The sequence below is a fragment of the Hemibagrus wyckioides genome, linkage group LG25, assembly GCF_019097595.1.
Source record: "Hemibagrus wyckioides isolate EC202008001 linkage group LG25, SWU_Hwy_1.0, whole genome shotgun sequence".
Classification (NCBI taxonomy): domain Eukaryota; kingdom Metazoa; phylum Chordata; class Actinopteri; order Siluriformes; family Bagridae; genus Hemibagrus; species Hemibagrus wyckioides.
Window position 1 is genome coordinate 18,150,892 of NC_080734.1, and position 15,000 is coordinate 18,165,891.

The following is a 15,000-nucleotide window of genomic DNA, read 5'->3' on the forward strand; positions in this document are numbered from 1 at the left end:
TGGATAGAAATCACAAAAACCACCCAAGTGGTAAAAACCTGGGCCTGACATTTTTAAATCATTATATAAATAAAAACTTTTCTTATCTCACTCGTAGCTTTTATTTACTTTTTTCTCCACAGAGATTTCGCTCGTATCTACACAAGAGCGTTGCTCGCAGCCCAAAATACACCGAATATCTGTGTCACTTCCTGTACTCGGTGGATGCAGATCGAATCGCTCACCCTCCGCGTTCCCACTACGCTGCTCCCGAGCGCACATGGAAGTGACCGAGACTCACTCAGATAACATCGGAACATTCCGTGGTCCACGCCTGAGTGAGATCCTCATGTCCTCTCATTCATAAACACACGGCACACCATGGAGGGAAACACACCAGGGATGGTTTTAAATGCTCTCTATGTGAACGTCCCGTGTTCAGTGGCTCTTATGTATCGTCCCAGTTTCCAGTGTGAATACGCTTGATTTAAAAGCCTCTGCTATTTTTCCATCAGCTGACACTTGTGTACAATCCTTCGTGAGCAATTATTATCATCTTGCATTTAAAAGCATTCGTTACCTCTGAATCAAACACAGAGCGAGTGTAAAGGTTAAGAAAGAAAAACCTCAGAGACAAAGACGCACCCTTTGCAATACGCAGCTGGCTGCAGGGGAGGATGGGAAATGGTGCTGCAGGAGCACTTTAGTGTTTTAAAGGGGAGGCGAAAGCACATGGTGGTGCAGTAGAATGAGGTGTCAGCCTCAGGCACTGTGCTTTTAAAAGCAGTCTGAACTGCACACATCAGTGTGTGTGTGTGTGTGTGTGTGTGTGTTGGGAGATTTGAGCACTAGGCACATTTCTGTAAAACACATCAGCACTACACAGCAGATCTGAAACACAAAAAACACCAGGTTTGATGATGTGGATCACAAACGTCTGGGAAGTATCATGATTGGCTAACACAAGTCTCAGCTCATTGGCTGCTGTAGAAGAGATCTAGAGACAAGTCCAGGCATGTGCTGGTTCAGACTCTGACTCTCATCTCTTGTTGTGTATCCCTACAGTCCGTAACTTCGACCGCTCGTCCGTGAGGAGTCGCTCGTTCCGGCGTCTGAATAGGGCCTTCAGCGTGCTCAGGAGGACCAAGAGCGGCACGGCGGTGGTCCACGACAACACAGAGGAAAGAGACAACCTCCGAAATGCCAACGTACCACAAGAGGGTGAGTGTGTGTACGTGTGCATGGGCACGTGTCAGGGTGCAGAGTGTGTCAGTGGGTGACAGCCTGGGTCGAGGGACCTGAGCACAGCTACAGCATATGTTCCTTTAATAATGCAAATGGGGCTGACAGAAGGCTGAAACACGGAGAGAGACAGAGAGAGTCAAGGAGACAAGATGCAGGCAGGGAAAGGAAAGAGACAGAGGAGGAGATACAAATGTGTTGCAAGACGACTGTGTGTGTGTGTGTGTGTGTGTGTGTGTGTGTGGGTGGATCATCTTCAGATTAATTAAGCAAAAGACAAAGTGTGAAAAGTTTGACCTGACTGTTTGCTCTGTATGTGTCAGGAGAGCAGGATGTCTTATATCTTTTATACCAACAAAGATAGGAAGATCTGTCAGGTCTGTCGTGGCTACATTTGTCTTGTTCCCGTATGTCTGAATTTAAGAAGACAGCTATAAAATGATTAGTTTTGTTTACCAAGATTAAGATTCCGGTTAGATTCCGGTTTAGGAACAGCATTAATTAGCTGAATGAATTATTATGGAAGGTCCTCACAAGTATAGCAAGACAAGCGTGTGTGTGTGTGTGTGTGTGTGTGTGTGTGTGTGTGTGTGTTACGTAAAGCCCCAGGTGGTGGCTGAAGTAATGAGTTTTGCCTTCACCCTCTCTGATGCTGAAAAGAAAACTGACTATGAAAGAAAAAATGCAGGGGGAAAGACAACAAGCTGGAGGAAAGGAGAGGAATGGAGATAGGAGGAAGGCATTTACACAAGAAAAATAAAGAGCATGAAAAATATAAGAAAAAGAAAAGGATATAGAATTATTATTTCTATCTATCTATCTATCTATCTATCTATCTATCTATCTATCTATCTATCTATCTATCTATCTATCTATCTATCTCACATATACATTACTGCACAGTGAAATTCTATACTTTCTTCGCATATCCCGTTCTTGAGGGTTGGGGTCAGACCACAGGGTCAACCATGATGCAGCACCCCTGGAGCAGGGTGGGTTAAGGGCCTCACTCAAGGGCCCAACAGTGGCAGCTTGAACCCCTGATCTTCCGGTCAACGACCTATAGCCTACTAACTACACTATAAATGTAATATGGAGTTGTCCCTCCCTTTACAGCTATAACAGCTTCAACTTTTCTAGGAAGGCTTTACACAAGGTTTAGGAGTGTGTTTATGGGAATTTTTGACCATTCCACTAGAAGAATATTTGTGAGGTCAGGCACTGATGTTGGACGAGAAGGTCTTGCTCATAGTCTCTGCTCTAATTCATCCCAAGGGTGCTCTATAGGGTTGAGGTCAGGACTCTGTGAAGTTCCTCCACACCAAACTCACTCATCCATGTCTTTATGGACCTTGCTTTGGTCACTGGTGTGCAGTCATGTTGGAACAGGAAGGGGTCATCCCCAAACTGTTCCCACAAAGCATGAAATTGTCCAAAATGTCTTGGTATGAAGCTGAAGCATTAAGAGTTCCTTTCACTGGAACTAAGGGGCCGAGCCCAACCCCTGAAAAACAACACCTGAATTCAATGATTTGGAGGGGTGTCCCAAAACTTTTGGCCATATAGGGTATCTGTCTATCTAATATTGGCTTGACCTCTCTTATAGTGAACTGGAATTAGATGTGAAACAGTTTGTCTTCCGTCGCGTGGTGTTTTGTTTTTTTCCACAGCCGTGGGCTGAACCGCTGTAGCTTTAAAACTGTTGAAACTGCAGGTAATGAAGTCGTGGGATTAGTCGCCCTGCCGTACAGAGACGTGATTGAGTTCTTGGTTTCAATTAAAAGCTTGGGTGACAAACGAGAATTGGATTCATTTCCTCATTAAAATGAAACAGGATGCTTGGCTGGATGTGCGATGGAGTTTGTTTCACTTTGCATCTGTGCCAAGCTCCTTCCATCTATAACTGTTCACTTCAGTGTTCAACTCTCTGCCATTCTCTCTCTCTCTCTCTCTCTCTCTCTCTCTTTCTCTCTCACTGTCTCTCTCTCTCTCTCACTCTGTCTCTCTCTCTCTTTCTTTCTCTCTAACTTTGTCACTCTGTCTCTCTCTCTCTCTGTCTCTCTCTCCAACTCCTTCCATCTATAACTGTTCATTTCAGTGTTAAACTCTCTGCCACTCCCTCTCTCTCTCTCTCTCTCTCTCCCTCTCTCTCACACACACACATACACACTGTCTCTCACTCTGTCTTGCTCTCCCTCTCTCTCTCTCACACACACACACACACACACACAGTGCAGCATATAGATATAGATAGATATGATTATTTTCTAGATATTTATTTCTTTTTTTGCAGTGAAGAACAGAAGAGAAACATGCTTTGTTTTTTTTCTTTATCAGTGTATCATAGGGTTTGAGGACAATAAAATTCCAGCCCAAAATGTCACCCCAATAATAAACCTCCAAACAGCACACTGTGTTAAAATGCTCTTCTTCAGCATTATCGGTGTAATGAGCGTCATTAAAGACCGCACAGTTCGGACACTGGAGATTATTCTTCTCTAGAAAGTGTCATTTGAATACTTGTTCATTATCTGTCTATCCCTCCTTGCAGTTTTTGCTCTGCCTCAGCTCCATCATCTCATCCCGGATGGCGAGGTCACCACGGTGAAGATCACACGCTCTGACTCCTGTGAACCGCTGGCTATCAGTATCGTGGGAGGAAATGAGACGCCTCTCGTGCGCATCCTTATCCAGGACATCTACAGAGAAGGAGTCATTGCCCGTGATGGAAGACTGCTGCCTGGAGACATGATCCTCAAGGTGTGTGTGTGTGTGTGTGTGTGAGAATGTAAAAGAGCTGTTGAGGTGGGTAGGAGGTCTGAAATTACATCATTGTACAGTAGGTGTGAATATGAGCTTGGCACGTGTACATGTTTATTCCGTCATGTGCCTCGCCATCTGTTTGGCAAAGGTGTCAGCAATATGGCAGGAGAGAAAACTCTCAGTTAGTGTTTCCATCTATTTCCTCAGTTTGACCTTCTGCAACAGCTTTATTCGAAAGCGAAAGAAAATGCCCTACAGCGTCCACGTCTATTTTTCTGTTAAGCTCTGCTTCCTCTCTATTACAGGTGAACGGTATCGACATCACTAACGTCCCGCACTGCTACGCCCTGGCGGCGCTGAAGCGCCCCTGCATGCTGCTCAGGCTGACCGTGCTACGTGAACAGCGGCATCGTTACCGCGCGCATCACCATCACCATCATCACCACCATCACCATCACCACGTGCCTCAGCCGGGCGAGCTCCTGTACCCGGGCTCCGGCGGCAGCGTGAGGGACGACAGTCTGCACGTGGTGCTGCTGAAAGGAGCGCCCGATGAGCAGCTGGGTATAAAGCTGGTGCGGCGACCCGACGAGCACGGCGTCTTCATCTTCCACCTGCTAGAAGGAGGTCTGGCTGCACAGGACGGGCGTCTGCGTATCGACGACCGCGTGCTTGCGATCAATGGACACGACCTGCGATACGGTGCTCCTGAGCATGCTGCACTGCTCATACAGGTGGGTGTGACACACACACACACACACACACACTGTATAGACGAAATCTTTGCTTGGTTGCAATTAGACGGCTTCTTCTTTTCTTTCCTTGATGGTTCTCCAAACTACTTTGGGATTTTCACCGATGGATAAATATGGGGCTGATTGCGGCTCCTCCAGGGAGACGTGGGTGTGTGAGTCAGGAATCATTACACAGGCTACAACACATGGAAAGTTGTGTTTGTGTGTCACGGCAAACATTTTCATTCAGACTCATTTAAATGTCAGTGACACATGGGTGTAGGTAGATTTGGACATTAAGGGGGTTGAAGTGGCAATGGATCTTCAACTCTTTTTCCCTAGAGAAAAAAGTGGGAATTTGCTCCTGTTTTGGTTTGCTTGAGTGTCTTTGTCATGTCAGACTCCACAGTGGTGCTTAATATGAAGCTCATATGAAAGTAGACACTCGGAGCTTTAAGGATTTGGATTTTTCTCACTTCATATCAGACTCCCAGCCAAGAAAATCATTCATTTCTTTATACTGATTGAACATGTCCCATAAGTCCTGCTTTTCCTCGGCTTATCTATCTCTCTATCTATCTACCAGATCTTCCGAGTCAAAGTACAGGAAGTGTAGGGGGGAGAGTCGTCTAGAGTCGATTCGAGGATGTTTAATCTAATCAGACTTTACAGTATACAGAACAAAATGCCGACACAACACACAGGCTGTGTCCCAAACGACGTACTGCACACTACACACTACGCACTGTGCACTTTATTATCTATAAGATTCCTATTAAAAATAAATCACACATCATGAGCTAATTTAAAAGACGGGGCATCTTGTCCATCACGGTGTCATCGACTGTCTGGTAGTCTGGTAGCTCCGCCCCTTTTCCACTACGTTAGCAAAGAGTGCTCATGATTCATTCATTCTTCTTCTTCTTCTGCTTCTTGGGAGTGTTCAGTGTCACTATTTACACTACACGATGGAGTAGAATAGAGTGTATGTGATTTTTGGGATGCAGCTACACTACACTGTACTGAGTTATACAGCGCCATGAATCTTTCCTCAAGCTTTTTCTCCTGATGTCTAAAAGTGAAGGGAAAGTTGTTTGTGAGGCTGAACAAGTCAGGTGTCAATGTTGTGTGTTCCGTCTTGTAGGCGAGCGTGGAGCGAGTGCACTTCATCGTGTCGAGGCAGACTCACATTCCCGGTCCGGATATACTGCAGGAGGCGCCGTGGAACATGGAGGGACCGCCACCCTACTCTGCTGTGGACGTGGAGCAGTCACTGGTGGTGAGATATCTTCACACACACACACACACACACACACACACACACACACACTGCTTCATGACTGACGTGTCTGTAAGCCAGGAGACGCTCCAGCAGAGCGGGTTTTCTGCTCTAATTGGGACGTTGCACCTGTTGTTATCTGAGGAAACGTGTCTCCCTTCGTCCTAATAAAACTCAAATTCACAGCATTACTCTCGTGTTATTCTCTCTCTCTCTCTCTCTCTCTCTCTCTCACTCTGCCCAGTGCATGCTCTCGCCTTCCTCTCACCTCTCTTTAACACCTCTCATTCTGCCCGATTCTTCCTTCTATTTCACACAGCTTCAGCTGCAGACAAACCCCATCTGAATCGCCGCCGAGACTCGACTCTCTTTCAGACTAAACATCAGTGACTTTTTATTAAACGTCTTTATTAAGTTAGCACTTAGTTGCTGCGTTTGTTTCTTTTGGCTGTGCTCCAGGGCTGTGCTTTGGCAGCGGTCACTGATATCACAGGCCCCGGGAGACAGTGAGCTCATTCATAACTAGCTTTAACACACACACACACACACACACTTGGTGTTATAAGTCATAAGGTGTCTTAGAAGTGTATACTTTTATATAGATTAGTCATATTCGTGTCATGCAGTAACACTCACTCACATGACTCTTATATGACGCTGTGATTTCCTTCTTTGCTAGGATTCGTGCCAAAAGACGGGGTGTTACGAGAAGACGGTGACTCTGGTTAAAGAGCCGAGCGAATCTCTGGGCATGACCGTAGCAGGAGGAATGAACAGCCGCGGCTGGGACCTGCCCGTCTACGTCACCAACATCGACCCCAACGGCGTGGTGGCTCGTGAAGGATCGATCTGCAAAGGTGTGTGTGTGTCTATATTTACACGTACAGGGTGCACACTCGATACATAATATACACCAACAAGCACACAAACATTACAGATGGACAAATGAAAGGAAAACTCCTGCGGTGATGTCGTGACACGAGATAAACATCTTTAATGACGTCATCAGTTTGTTAGTCTCCATCAGTTCTGTGAGAGGTTTACTCTAACAGCAAGAGCTGCTTTTCTCACCATTTGTCATCATCCTTTAACGGCACTGGTAGCTACCACTACTGGACCCTTGAGCGAGGCCCTTAACCCTCTCCAGGAAGTTGCTTCCTAGTCCCTAACCTCCTAGTCCGGGACATGTGAAGAAGAGAATTTCATTGTGCTGTAATGTACATGTGACAAAAAATATTCGTCATATTTACGAGAAATCCAGTGTATAAGTAAACAACACAACGATCACTTGAGGCAAAAATCCCAGAATGCAGTGCAGCTACATGACACAACTGTCCTGAGGTGAGGCAGAGACTCGTTTAGTAACTCGGCTAGGTTTTTTTTTTTTTTTTTGATCTCCGAGACACAGACGGCGGGATTTAGCATGAAATTTGAACCATTAGAACTTTACCCCTATGAGCGGAGTATATAGATGAGGACAGACTACAGGACTAAAGCGCTGCTGCATCGCTCTCCCTATACAGAAAATAAATCTCATTCGGTTGAATATGATGGTCGCTCAGGGTGACGTTTTTATTTAACTACAAGCTTTGTACAAGGAAAGTCCCATCAGAAGCCAGGGTGATGGAAGTACTGAGAGAGCACGGAGGGAGCGGTGAGGTTTGGGTGTAATATGAGAAAAAACAGGCACTTCTACAATAATCTGGGACCGAACTATTCCCAATGTCCTAATTCCTAAAACAGTATTTCTACCAATTTTTTCAGAAAGCCTACCATAATCAGGCTAGCTCTAATATCTACTAATATCACATACCCAGTGCCATTTTGAAATAAAGACACACCAAGATAGAGAAAACAGCAATAACCCATGATAATGATAATCACGTCCACCTGAGCGCTTCCACACGCACTTTTATGCGATAATAACATCAGGACATGAAGAATTCCACGAACAGATTACTAACTGAACCGTTCTGTAATACACCATCTGCTATAACACTATTAAAACGATCTGATGTTATCTTTCAAAAACCATTTCTTCCAACCTCCCCCGATCTTCTGAGGCTCTCCTAAAATCTACTGCACCATAAACTGCTAGTTTGCACAGTGTTTTCAACATCACACAGCAGCTGTACAGAGATCCAGATGTAGGTTTAGTTCCCTAACGAGCGAGCCAGAAGGCGCCAGGCGAGAGGAGACGTCATGAAGGAGAAAGCTTGAGAAGATCCAGACTCCAAAAGGAAACCTCTCCTGGGTGATGTTGGATAGTGAGGTTATAAATCATTAGAGTATAGAGGAATAAATACGAACAGTGCTAAGAGGGTTGAAAAGGATGTTCAGGGTGAGTGTGTTGTGAATTGGGCGGGGGCGGGGTTTGTGTGTAGGGGGTGGGGCGTACTAGGTGGGAAAGTACTAGGAGTTTAAAAGCTGGCTTTTAAAGCCAGAATTTTATATATCTGAGTTATATATGCATCACACAGACACACATATATATGTGTGTGTGTGTGTGTGTGTGTGTCTTAGAAATTGGCCACGCCCACTGTCACTAATAATAACAAATTTAAAAAAGAAAAGAAAACTAAATCACTTCTTCTTAGTATGACTTCTTGCCTTTGAGTGAACGTGTAAAATGCTGACTCGGGATTCTAAACGCTGTGAGACCAGATCAGTGGACTGACTGTTCAATGAGAGTGTCTGTGTTCTAACAAAACCACCCACCTGTCACCAAGGTGACCCGCTGATAATCACACACACACACACACACACACACACACACACTCACACATAAGCTTTGCAACAAAGCCACACCTGCTATGCATATGCATTAGGATCATCAGATCTGCAGATTTATGCACTGCTTCAGAATAATGTGTGCGCACACACACACACACACACACCTCTCTGTGTCTCATTATGAAGAATACAAACCATGAATATGTGATCATAAAAGCAAACAGGTGTGTGTTTGAAGCCTGGAAAGGGTGTAAATTTCATCTAGGCTTGAATGAAAAAAGGTGTGTGTGTGTGTTTGTGTTTGTGTTTGTACTTTAACTGAATGACCCTTTCATCTGATGCCATATGGCAGATCTGCGTCCTGCTTCTTTCCGGTATAAACGTCCCCTCTGCTGGTCTGTCTCTTACATGTGACACGGACTGACAGATATTGAAGACACCACTCCTCTAGTGAAGGATGTCCTTGAGCGGTGTGTTAAGTGGTCTGTCGCTTTGTTCCCTAGGTGATATCCTGTTGAATGTGAACGGTGTGGAACTGACCGGTGTGACTCGAGGCGAGGCGGTGGCTAACCTGAAGAACACCTCGTCCCCCGTGGTGCTGCGTGTGCTGGAGATGAGACCTCCTGACATGAGCTCTGTGGACTGCATGCCCCCTGCTGTGTCCTCGCCGTCCTCGCCTGGAGACGTCAAAATGCCCCCGCCCTGCGAGGATTACTCCCCCATCTGGGTATCCTGGCTCCAATTGCCCAGGTAAAGTGAGACAGGATAGCACAGCAGTAGATAGTAGTAGTAGTGTGTGTGTGTGTGTGTGTGTGTGTGTGTGTGTGTGTGTGTGCAGTGTCCATTACCAGCAGTAATCCAAATCACCAGCGTTCCTACTATAATCACTCACAATAGCAGCTCATGCACAGGGATGTATTATGGCAGAAGATGATCTAAGACGGTCGTAATAATAAATAGAGTTTATTAAACGATGTTCATTAATAATCAGTGATATGGTAAGGATGACTGTTAGGAGATGTTTATTCAACATTCACGGAAGGAGTCTCCAGTGTCAGCGTCGTGTAACAGTCAGGAAGTTTCTTTCCACTGGAGCGTCTTCGAGGGAAAGGAGTTTATACTTGCTGATTTCTTTAAAAGATGACAAGCTGTGATTTATTATTGTGTTGAATTGTTTAATGATGTCTCTTTAACTTGGAGAGAGAGACAGAGTGAGAGAGTGTGAGTGAGTGAGTGAGTTAGAGAGAGAGAGAGAGAGAGAGAGAGAGAGTAAGACATTTTGAGAGAGAGAGAGAGAGAGAGAGAGATAGTGTGTATATATAATATGTGCTGCTATAATATCAGTAATAACAGGCAGTAACAGGTTTCAGGGTCATTCCACAACATTAAGGTCATTAGAAATGTTTAAAGCGGTCATGTGGAGCAGGAAGTGCAGGACAGTACTGAAGCTGACCCTCGCTGTAGAGGAGGTGAATACATGTATCCTGAGTGGAAGGGGAATGGTTTAGGACACAGAAGAGACAGGTGAGGAGCCTTACAGCGCATAATAGCATAACAATATCTAATAATAATCATAATTTATAATACAGTGAGTGGATAGGACTGTTCTCTGTACATGTTTGTGATGTAGGATGAACACATGCATGAGGATCCAATAGAATCAAGTGAGTCAGGGACCAGGGAACAATCACATGAACCACGTGAATGTAACTATAAACGGTTAAAAATCACAACAACTTAGGGAAATAAACCATTTCAGGTGTGCTGTTAAAGAGTGAACCTCCATCACACCATCCCCGAGGATCCGCTGATTATTTTCCTCTAACAGATTACAACTGTCCAGTTTCATCACTGTTTAAAAAAAACGCTCGCTTCTGACCGGTCAGAAGGCAGTAATGTGACCGCTTCATTTCAATATGGAATCATTTCTGCGACTCGGACTACAGTTTTGTTTGGACTGTATTCATTTTTCTTTTACTGGATGTTTTCGATTTGACCTTGTTCTCACACACACACACACAGACACAAAAGATTACATTCCAGCTTTCCACTCCTCTCTTCTCTCCTCCTCTTATCTGTCCTCCATCAGCTTTACTCCGTCTGTAGGGAGGAGGAAACTGTCACGAATAATAATTTGCTCGGACGAAAACAGTTTCGGTTTGTGATGTCTAAAACCAAATTAATTGCGAAAGTGTGAGAAAAACACTGGGGGAGGTCTCTATAGCGTCCCCCTCAGACTGTCAAGAGGACCTGTCTCTGTAAAGAAGTCTTAAAGGTGGACTGATTTGAATAGTCTCGTTTTTTTTATTGGAATTATTTATAATGAAGGTATTTAAGATTTGAGGAGAAACTTTTAGTAGAAAAGAAAATTTGGATTAAGCGACACTATTACAATCATTTATAAAGTAAATAAACCTTGGAGTGTGTGTGTGTGTGTGTGTGTGTGTGTGTGTGTGTGTTTGTGTGTAAGGACAGCTGTGTATCAGCTTCATTGTTATGGTTACTGTTACTGTGGTTCGGGTTTTTAGCAGCAGGGGCATTGTGATTGTACTGGTGTGATTTGACCAGACGGTGTGATTTGACCAGACGGTGTGATTTGGTGTAATAAGATGAAGTGTTTGTCTCCCGCAGACACCTGTACAGCTGTAAGGACATCGTGTTGCGCAGGAGCACATCGGGAAGCTTGGGCTTCAGTATCGTAGGAGGTCAAGAGGAGCTCAACTGCAATCAGTCCTTCTTCATCCGCTCCATCGTGGAGGGAACGCCGGCGTACAACGACGGCAGGATACGGTACGCAAAACAAACCATATACTGTTTATGTTAAGAATTATTCCAGTGCTTGTAAATGGTTCATGAGACTCATGATGGCATGATCAGTGACCTAGGATTTTCTTTTCAATTTAATCCCCAAAAACATCCCAGTGTTTTAAATATATAATTGTGAAACCAACATTTGTAACACGAGTTATGTTAGCACCACCACCACCCCCCACCAAATCTTCTGTCCAAGGTGTTGGTCATTCTCAGCCACTCACTTGCTAACTCTCCTCTCTTCCTCAAAGACACACAAAGCTCCAGATCACGTGGTGGACTAACACTCATAAAGCACTAGCATACCTCCTTCACATACATGAAACTCACAAGGACACTAGGATGATTGTGTGCTGTTCCTCTCACCCTGGACGCACTGTCCATTTTACTGTGGCTTCATGACGACCCGACCTCATGACCTCTAGACAACAGGGGAACATTTTTCTGTTCCACCTTTAAAGAGCATCCCTTTACATCTGATTGGATTCAGGGTTCAAATTCCTCTGATTATTGTTTAATTGGACCACTGATCCAATGATATTAAAAAAGAATGGCTGGATTCTATGAGTCTATGGGAAGGTAAGAGTTAATCACCTCTCTCTCTGTCTCTGGCTCTAGGTGTGGGGACATCCTGCTGGAGGTGAATGGGAAGAGCACATGGGGAATGACTCACACTGCTTTAGTGCGCCTGCTGAAGGAACTGAGAGGCCGTATCACTCTCACCATCGTCTCCTGGCCTGGCAGCCTGCTATAGACCTATGTTACACGGAGGGAGGGGCTTATTATTACAATGACCCTAGGTTGGAGGTTGGAGCGTCACACAGTCCCCGCCCACAATGAACGGGCTTTTGGACATAGGCAAGTCGTATGAAATGGACCGGCGCCGTAGAACGTGGGGCAAGGTGCTTTGGCCTCGTCCAGGAATGAGGGACTGACATGGACCTCAGGTGCTGAAGTTTGGCGGCGTACGGTATGATAGACTCTCTTCACATGAGGACGAGGTGTTGGCCATTGGTACGAGATCATCCAGTGTGTAAGGTGGTTCAGGTTGAACACCCAAGAGTCCATGTGATTTGTCCTATTGCCATAATTTCACTTGGCTGCCTGTGCACTCGATCGCCCCCAGCTTCCCTGATATCACCATTAAGGCACAGGAAGTCGACTCCTGCACCCGCTGTCTCTGACGCCCCGTACCCGAGGAGCTGATGAGGAAAAATAGAAAGCACCTAGAAGAACCATGATCACACGTTGTGATAAAAGTGTATATAAAATACTACTCTGTGGGCAATGTGCAAATATATTTCATAAGTGTGTAGCTGATTTGTGGTGGAAGAGAAAGGACTTCTGGGATACACTGAGGTTCGAGTTCCGGGTTGCCAGCGCCGTTAGTTTAGAACACGCTTTTCAGTGGACGCACATTTCTTTCCTGTTAATGTGTGTGTGTGTTTTTTGTTGTTTTTTTTTTGGTGGAAGGGGTCATGGAGGGGGGTGCAATTCAAGCGACCGTTTTCTTTCACTTGTTTGTTTATTTCTCTCTGTTCCTATGGCCTTTTTCTGATATCGGCTTCGCTTTGTTTGCTCTGAGAGTAATGCATTTTCTCCATCCAGTGGAGAAAGTAGGGTTTATTTTGTCTGTGTTGGTATGTTCGGTATGTTTCAGATTGCTGTTGCTGTTATATATTTGATGAGTATTATTAAAAATAATAAAAAAATAAATAAATAAATACATAAAAGAATGAAATTGATCATAAAAAATAATATATGCTCATAATGCTCTTTTGAAAAGCTTTATTTATATATATATATATATATATATATATATATATATATATATAAACTGTGCACATGCGTGCTTCTAGTAAATGAGAGCTTGGCGGCCTTGCTGCTTGCTGATTTTGTGTTTTTCAGAGACACGAGTCAGAAAAGATGGCGCACACATACCCATGGAGACAAGCTTTCATGTCAGAAGGTCATTGTGGACAGCCATGTTCTCTCGTGTCTCATGCTATGGCTTGTGCGGCATTCTGTATCTGATGATACTTTTCTTTAAATCGAATAAATACAATTATTCTATAAGGAAACCTGTGTCACAGTCAGGAGTAAGAGTGTGTGTGTGTGTGAGAGAGAGAGAGCAGGAGTTTGGTCCGTGAATGTTAATATTGTTTGGTAAAATGTTCTCACTCACACCAATGCTTTACCAAATGGTTTATATTATAAATCATCCTATAATACTACAAAAACTAGTCAGTATCTGGTGTGACCACCATTTGCCTCACGCAGTGCAACACATCTCCTTCGCATAGAGTTGATCAGGTTATTGCTTGTGGCCTGTGGAATGTTGGTCCACTCCTCTTCAATGGCTGTGTGAAGTTGCTGGATATTGGATACACGCTGTCATATACGCAGATCCAGAGCATCCCAAACATGCTGAATGGGTGACATGTCCGGTGAGTATGCTGGCCATGCGAGAACTGGGATGTTTTCAGCTTCCAGGAATTGTGTACAGATCCTTGCAACATGGGGCCGTGCATCATCATGCTGCAACATGAGGTGATGGTCGTGGAGGAATGGCACAACAATGGGCCTCAGGATCTCGTCACGGTATCTCTGTGCATTCAAAATGCCATCGATAAAATGCACCTGTGTTCGTTGTCCATAACACACGCCTGCCCATACCATAACCCCACCGCCACCATGGGCCACTCGATCCACAACGTTGACATCAGCAAACTGCTCACCCACATGACGCCATACACGCTGTCTGCCATCTGCCCTGTACAGTGAAAACCGGGATTCATCCGTTAAGAGAACACCTCTCCAAAGTGCCAGACGCCATCGAATGTGAGCATTTGCCCACTCAAGTCGGTTACGACGACAAACCGCAATCAGGTCGAGACCCCGATGAGGACGACAAGCATGCAGATGAGCTTCCCTGAGACGGTTTCTGACAGTTTGTGCAGAAATTCTTTGGTTATGCAAACCGACTGTTGCAGCAGCTGTCCGGGTGGCTGGTCTCAGACGATCTTGGAGGTGAAGATGCCGGATGTGGAGGTCCTGGGCTGGTGTGGTTACACATGGTCTGCGGTTGTGAGGCCGGTTGGATATACTGCTAAATTCTCTGAAACGCCTTTGGAGACGGCTTATGGTAGAGAAATGAACATTCAATTCACGGGCAACAGCTCTGGTGGACGTTCCTGCAGTCATCATGCCAATTGCACGCTCCCTCAAAACCTGCCACATCTGTGGCATTATGCTGTGTGATAAAACTGGACATTTTAGAGTGGCCTTTTATTGCGGCCAGCGTAAGGCACACCTGTGCAATAATCATGCTGTCTAATCAGCATCTTGATATGCCATACCTGTGAGGTGGATGGATTACCTCGGCAAAGGAGAAGTGCTCACTAACACAGATTTAGACAGATTTGTCAACAATATTTGAGATCTTTGAGTTCAGCTCAT

General features: G+C 44.9%; 2 protein-coding genes across 5 annotated transcripts in view; one reads left to right on the plus strand and one right to left on the minus strand.

The window, feature by feature from the left end:
• The window catches only part of lnx1 (ligand of numb-protein X 1), a 43,481-nt gene extending 30,156 nt beyond the window's left edge, over positions 1-13,325 (plus strand). For 2 of the 4 annotated variants that reach the window (XM_058379485.1, XM_058379486.1), the window contains exons 3-10: positions 1,045-1,200; positions 3,773-3,981; positions 4,290-4,718; positions 5,863-5,997; positions 6,677-6,854; positions 9,234-9,480; positions 11,362-11,520; positions 12,160-13,322. In XM_058379485.1, coding sequence (XP_058235468.1) covers positions 1,045-1,200; positions 3,773-3,981; positions 4,290-4,718; positions 5,863-5,997; positions 6,677-6,854; positions 9,234-9,480; positions 11,362-11,520; positions 12,160-12,295 — 1,649 coding nt within the window. In that variant the 3' untranslated portion in view covers positions 12,296-13,322. Of the gene's footprint in view, positions 1-1,044; positions 1,201-3,772; positions 3,982-4,289; positions 4,719-5,862; positions 5,998-6,676; positions 6,855-9,233; positions 9,481-11,361; positions 11,521-12,159 lie in introns of all 4 variants that reach the window. The other 2 variants (XM_058379483.1, XM_058379484.1) reach the window with 2 other exon arrangements.
• Positions 13,326-14,936: 1,611 nt separating this feature from the next.
• The window catches only part of fip1l1a (FIP1 like 1a (S. cerevisiae)), a 30,971-nt gene continuing 30,907 nt past the window's right edge, over positions 14,937-15,000 (minus strand). Inside the window, exon 17 of the mRNA XM_058379489.1 lies at positions 14,937-15,000. This exon is cut by the window's right edge and continues 85 nt beyond it. The gene's annotated coding sequence lies outside the window, so the exon portion shown is untranslated.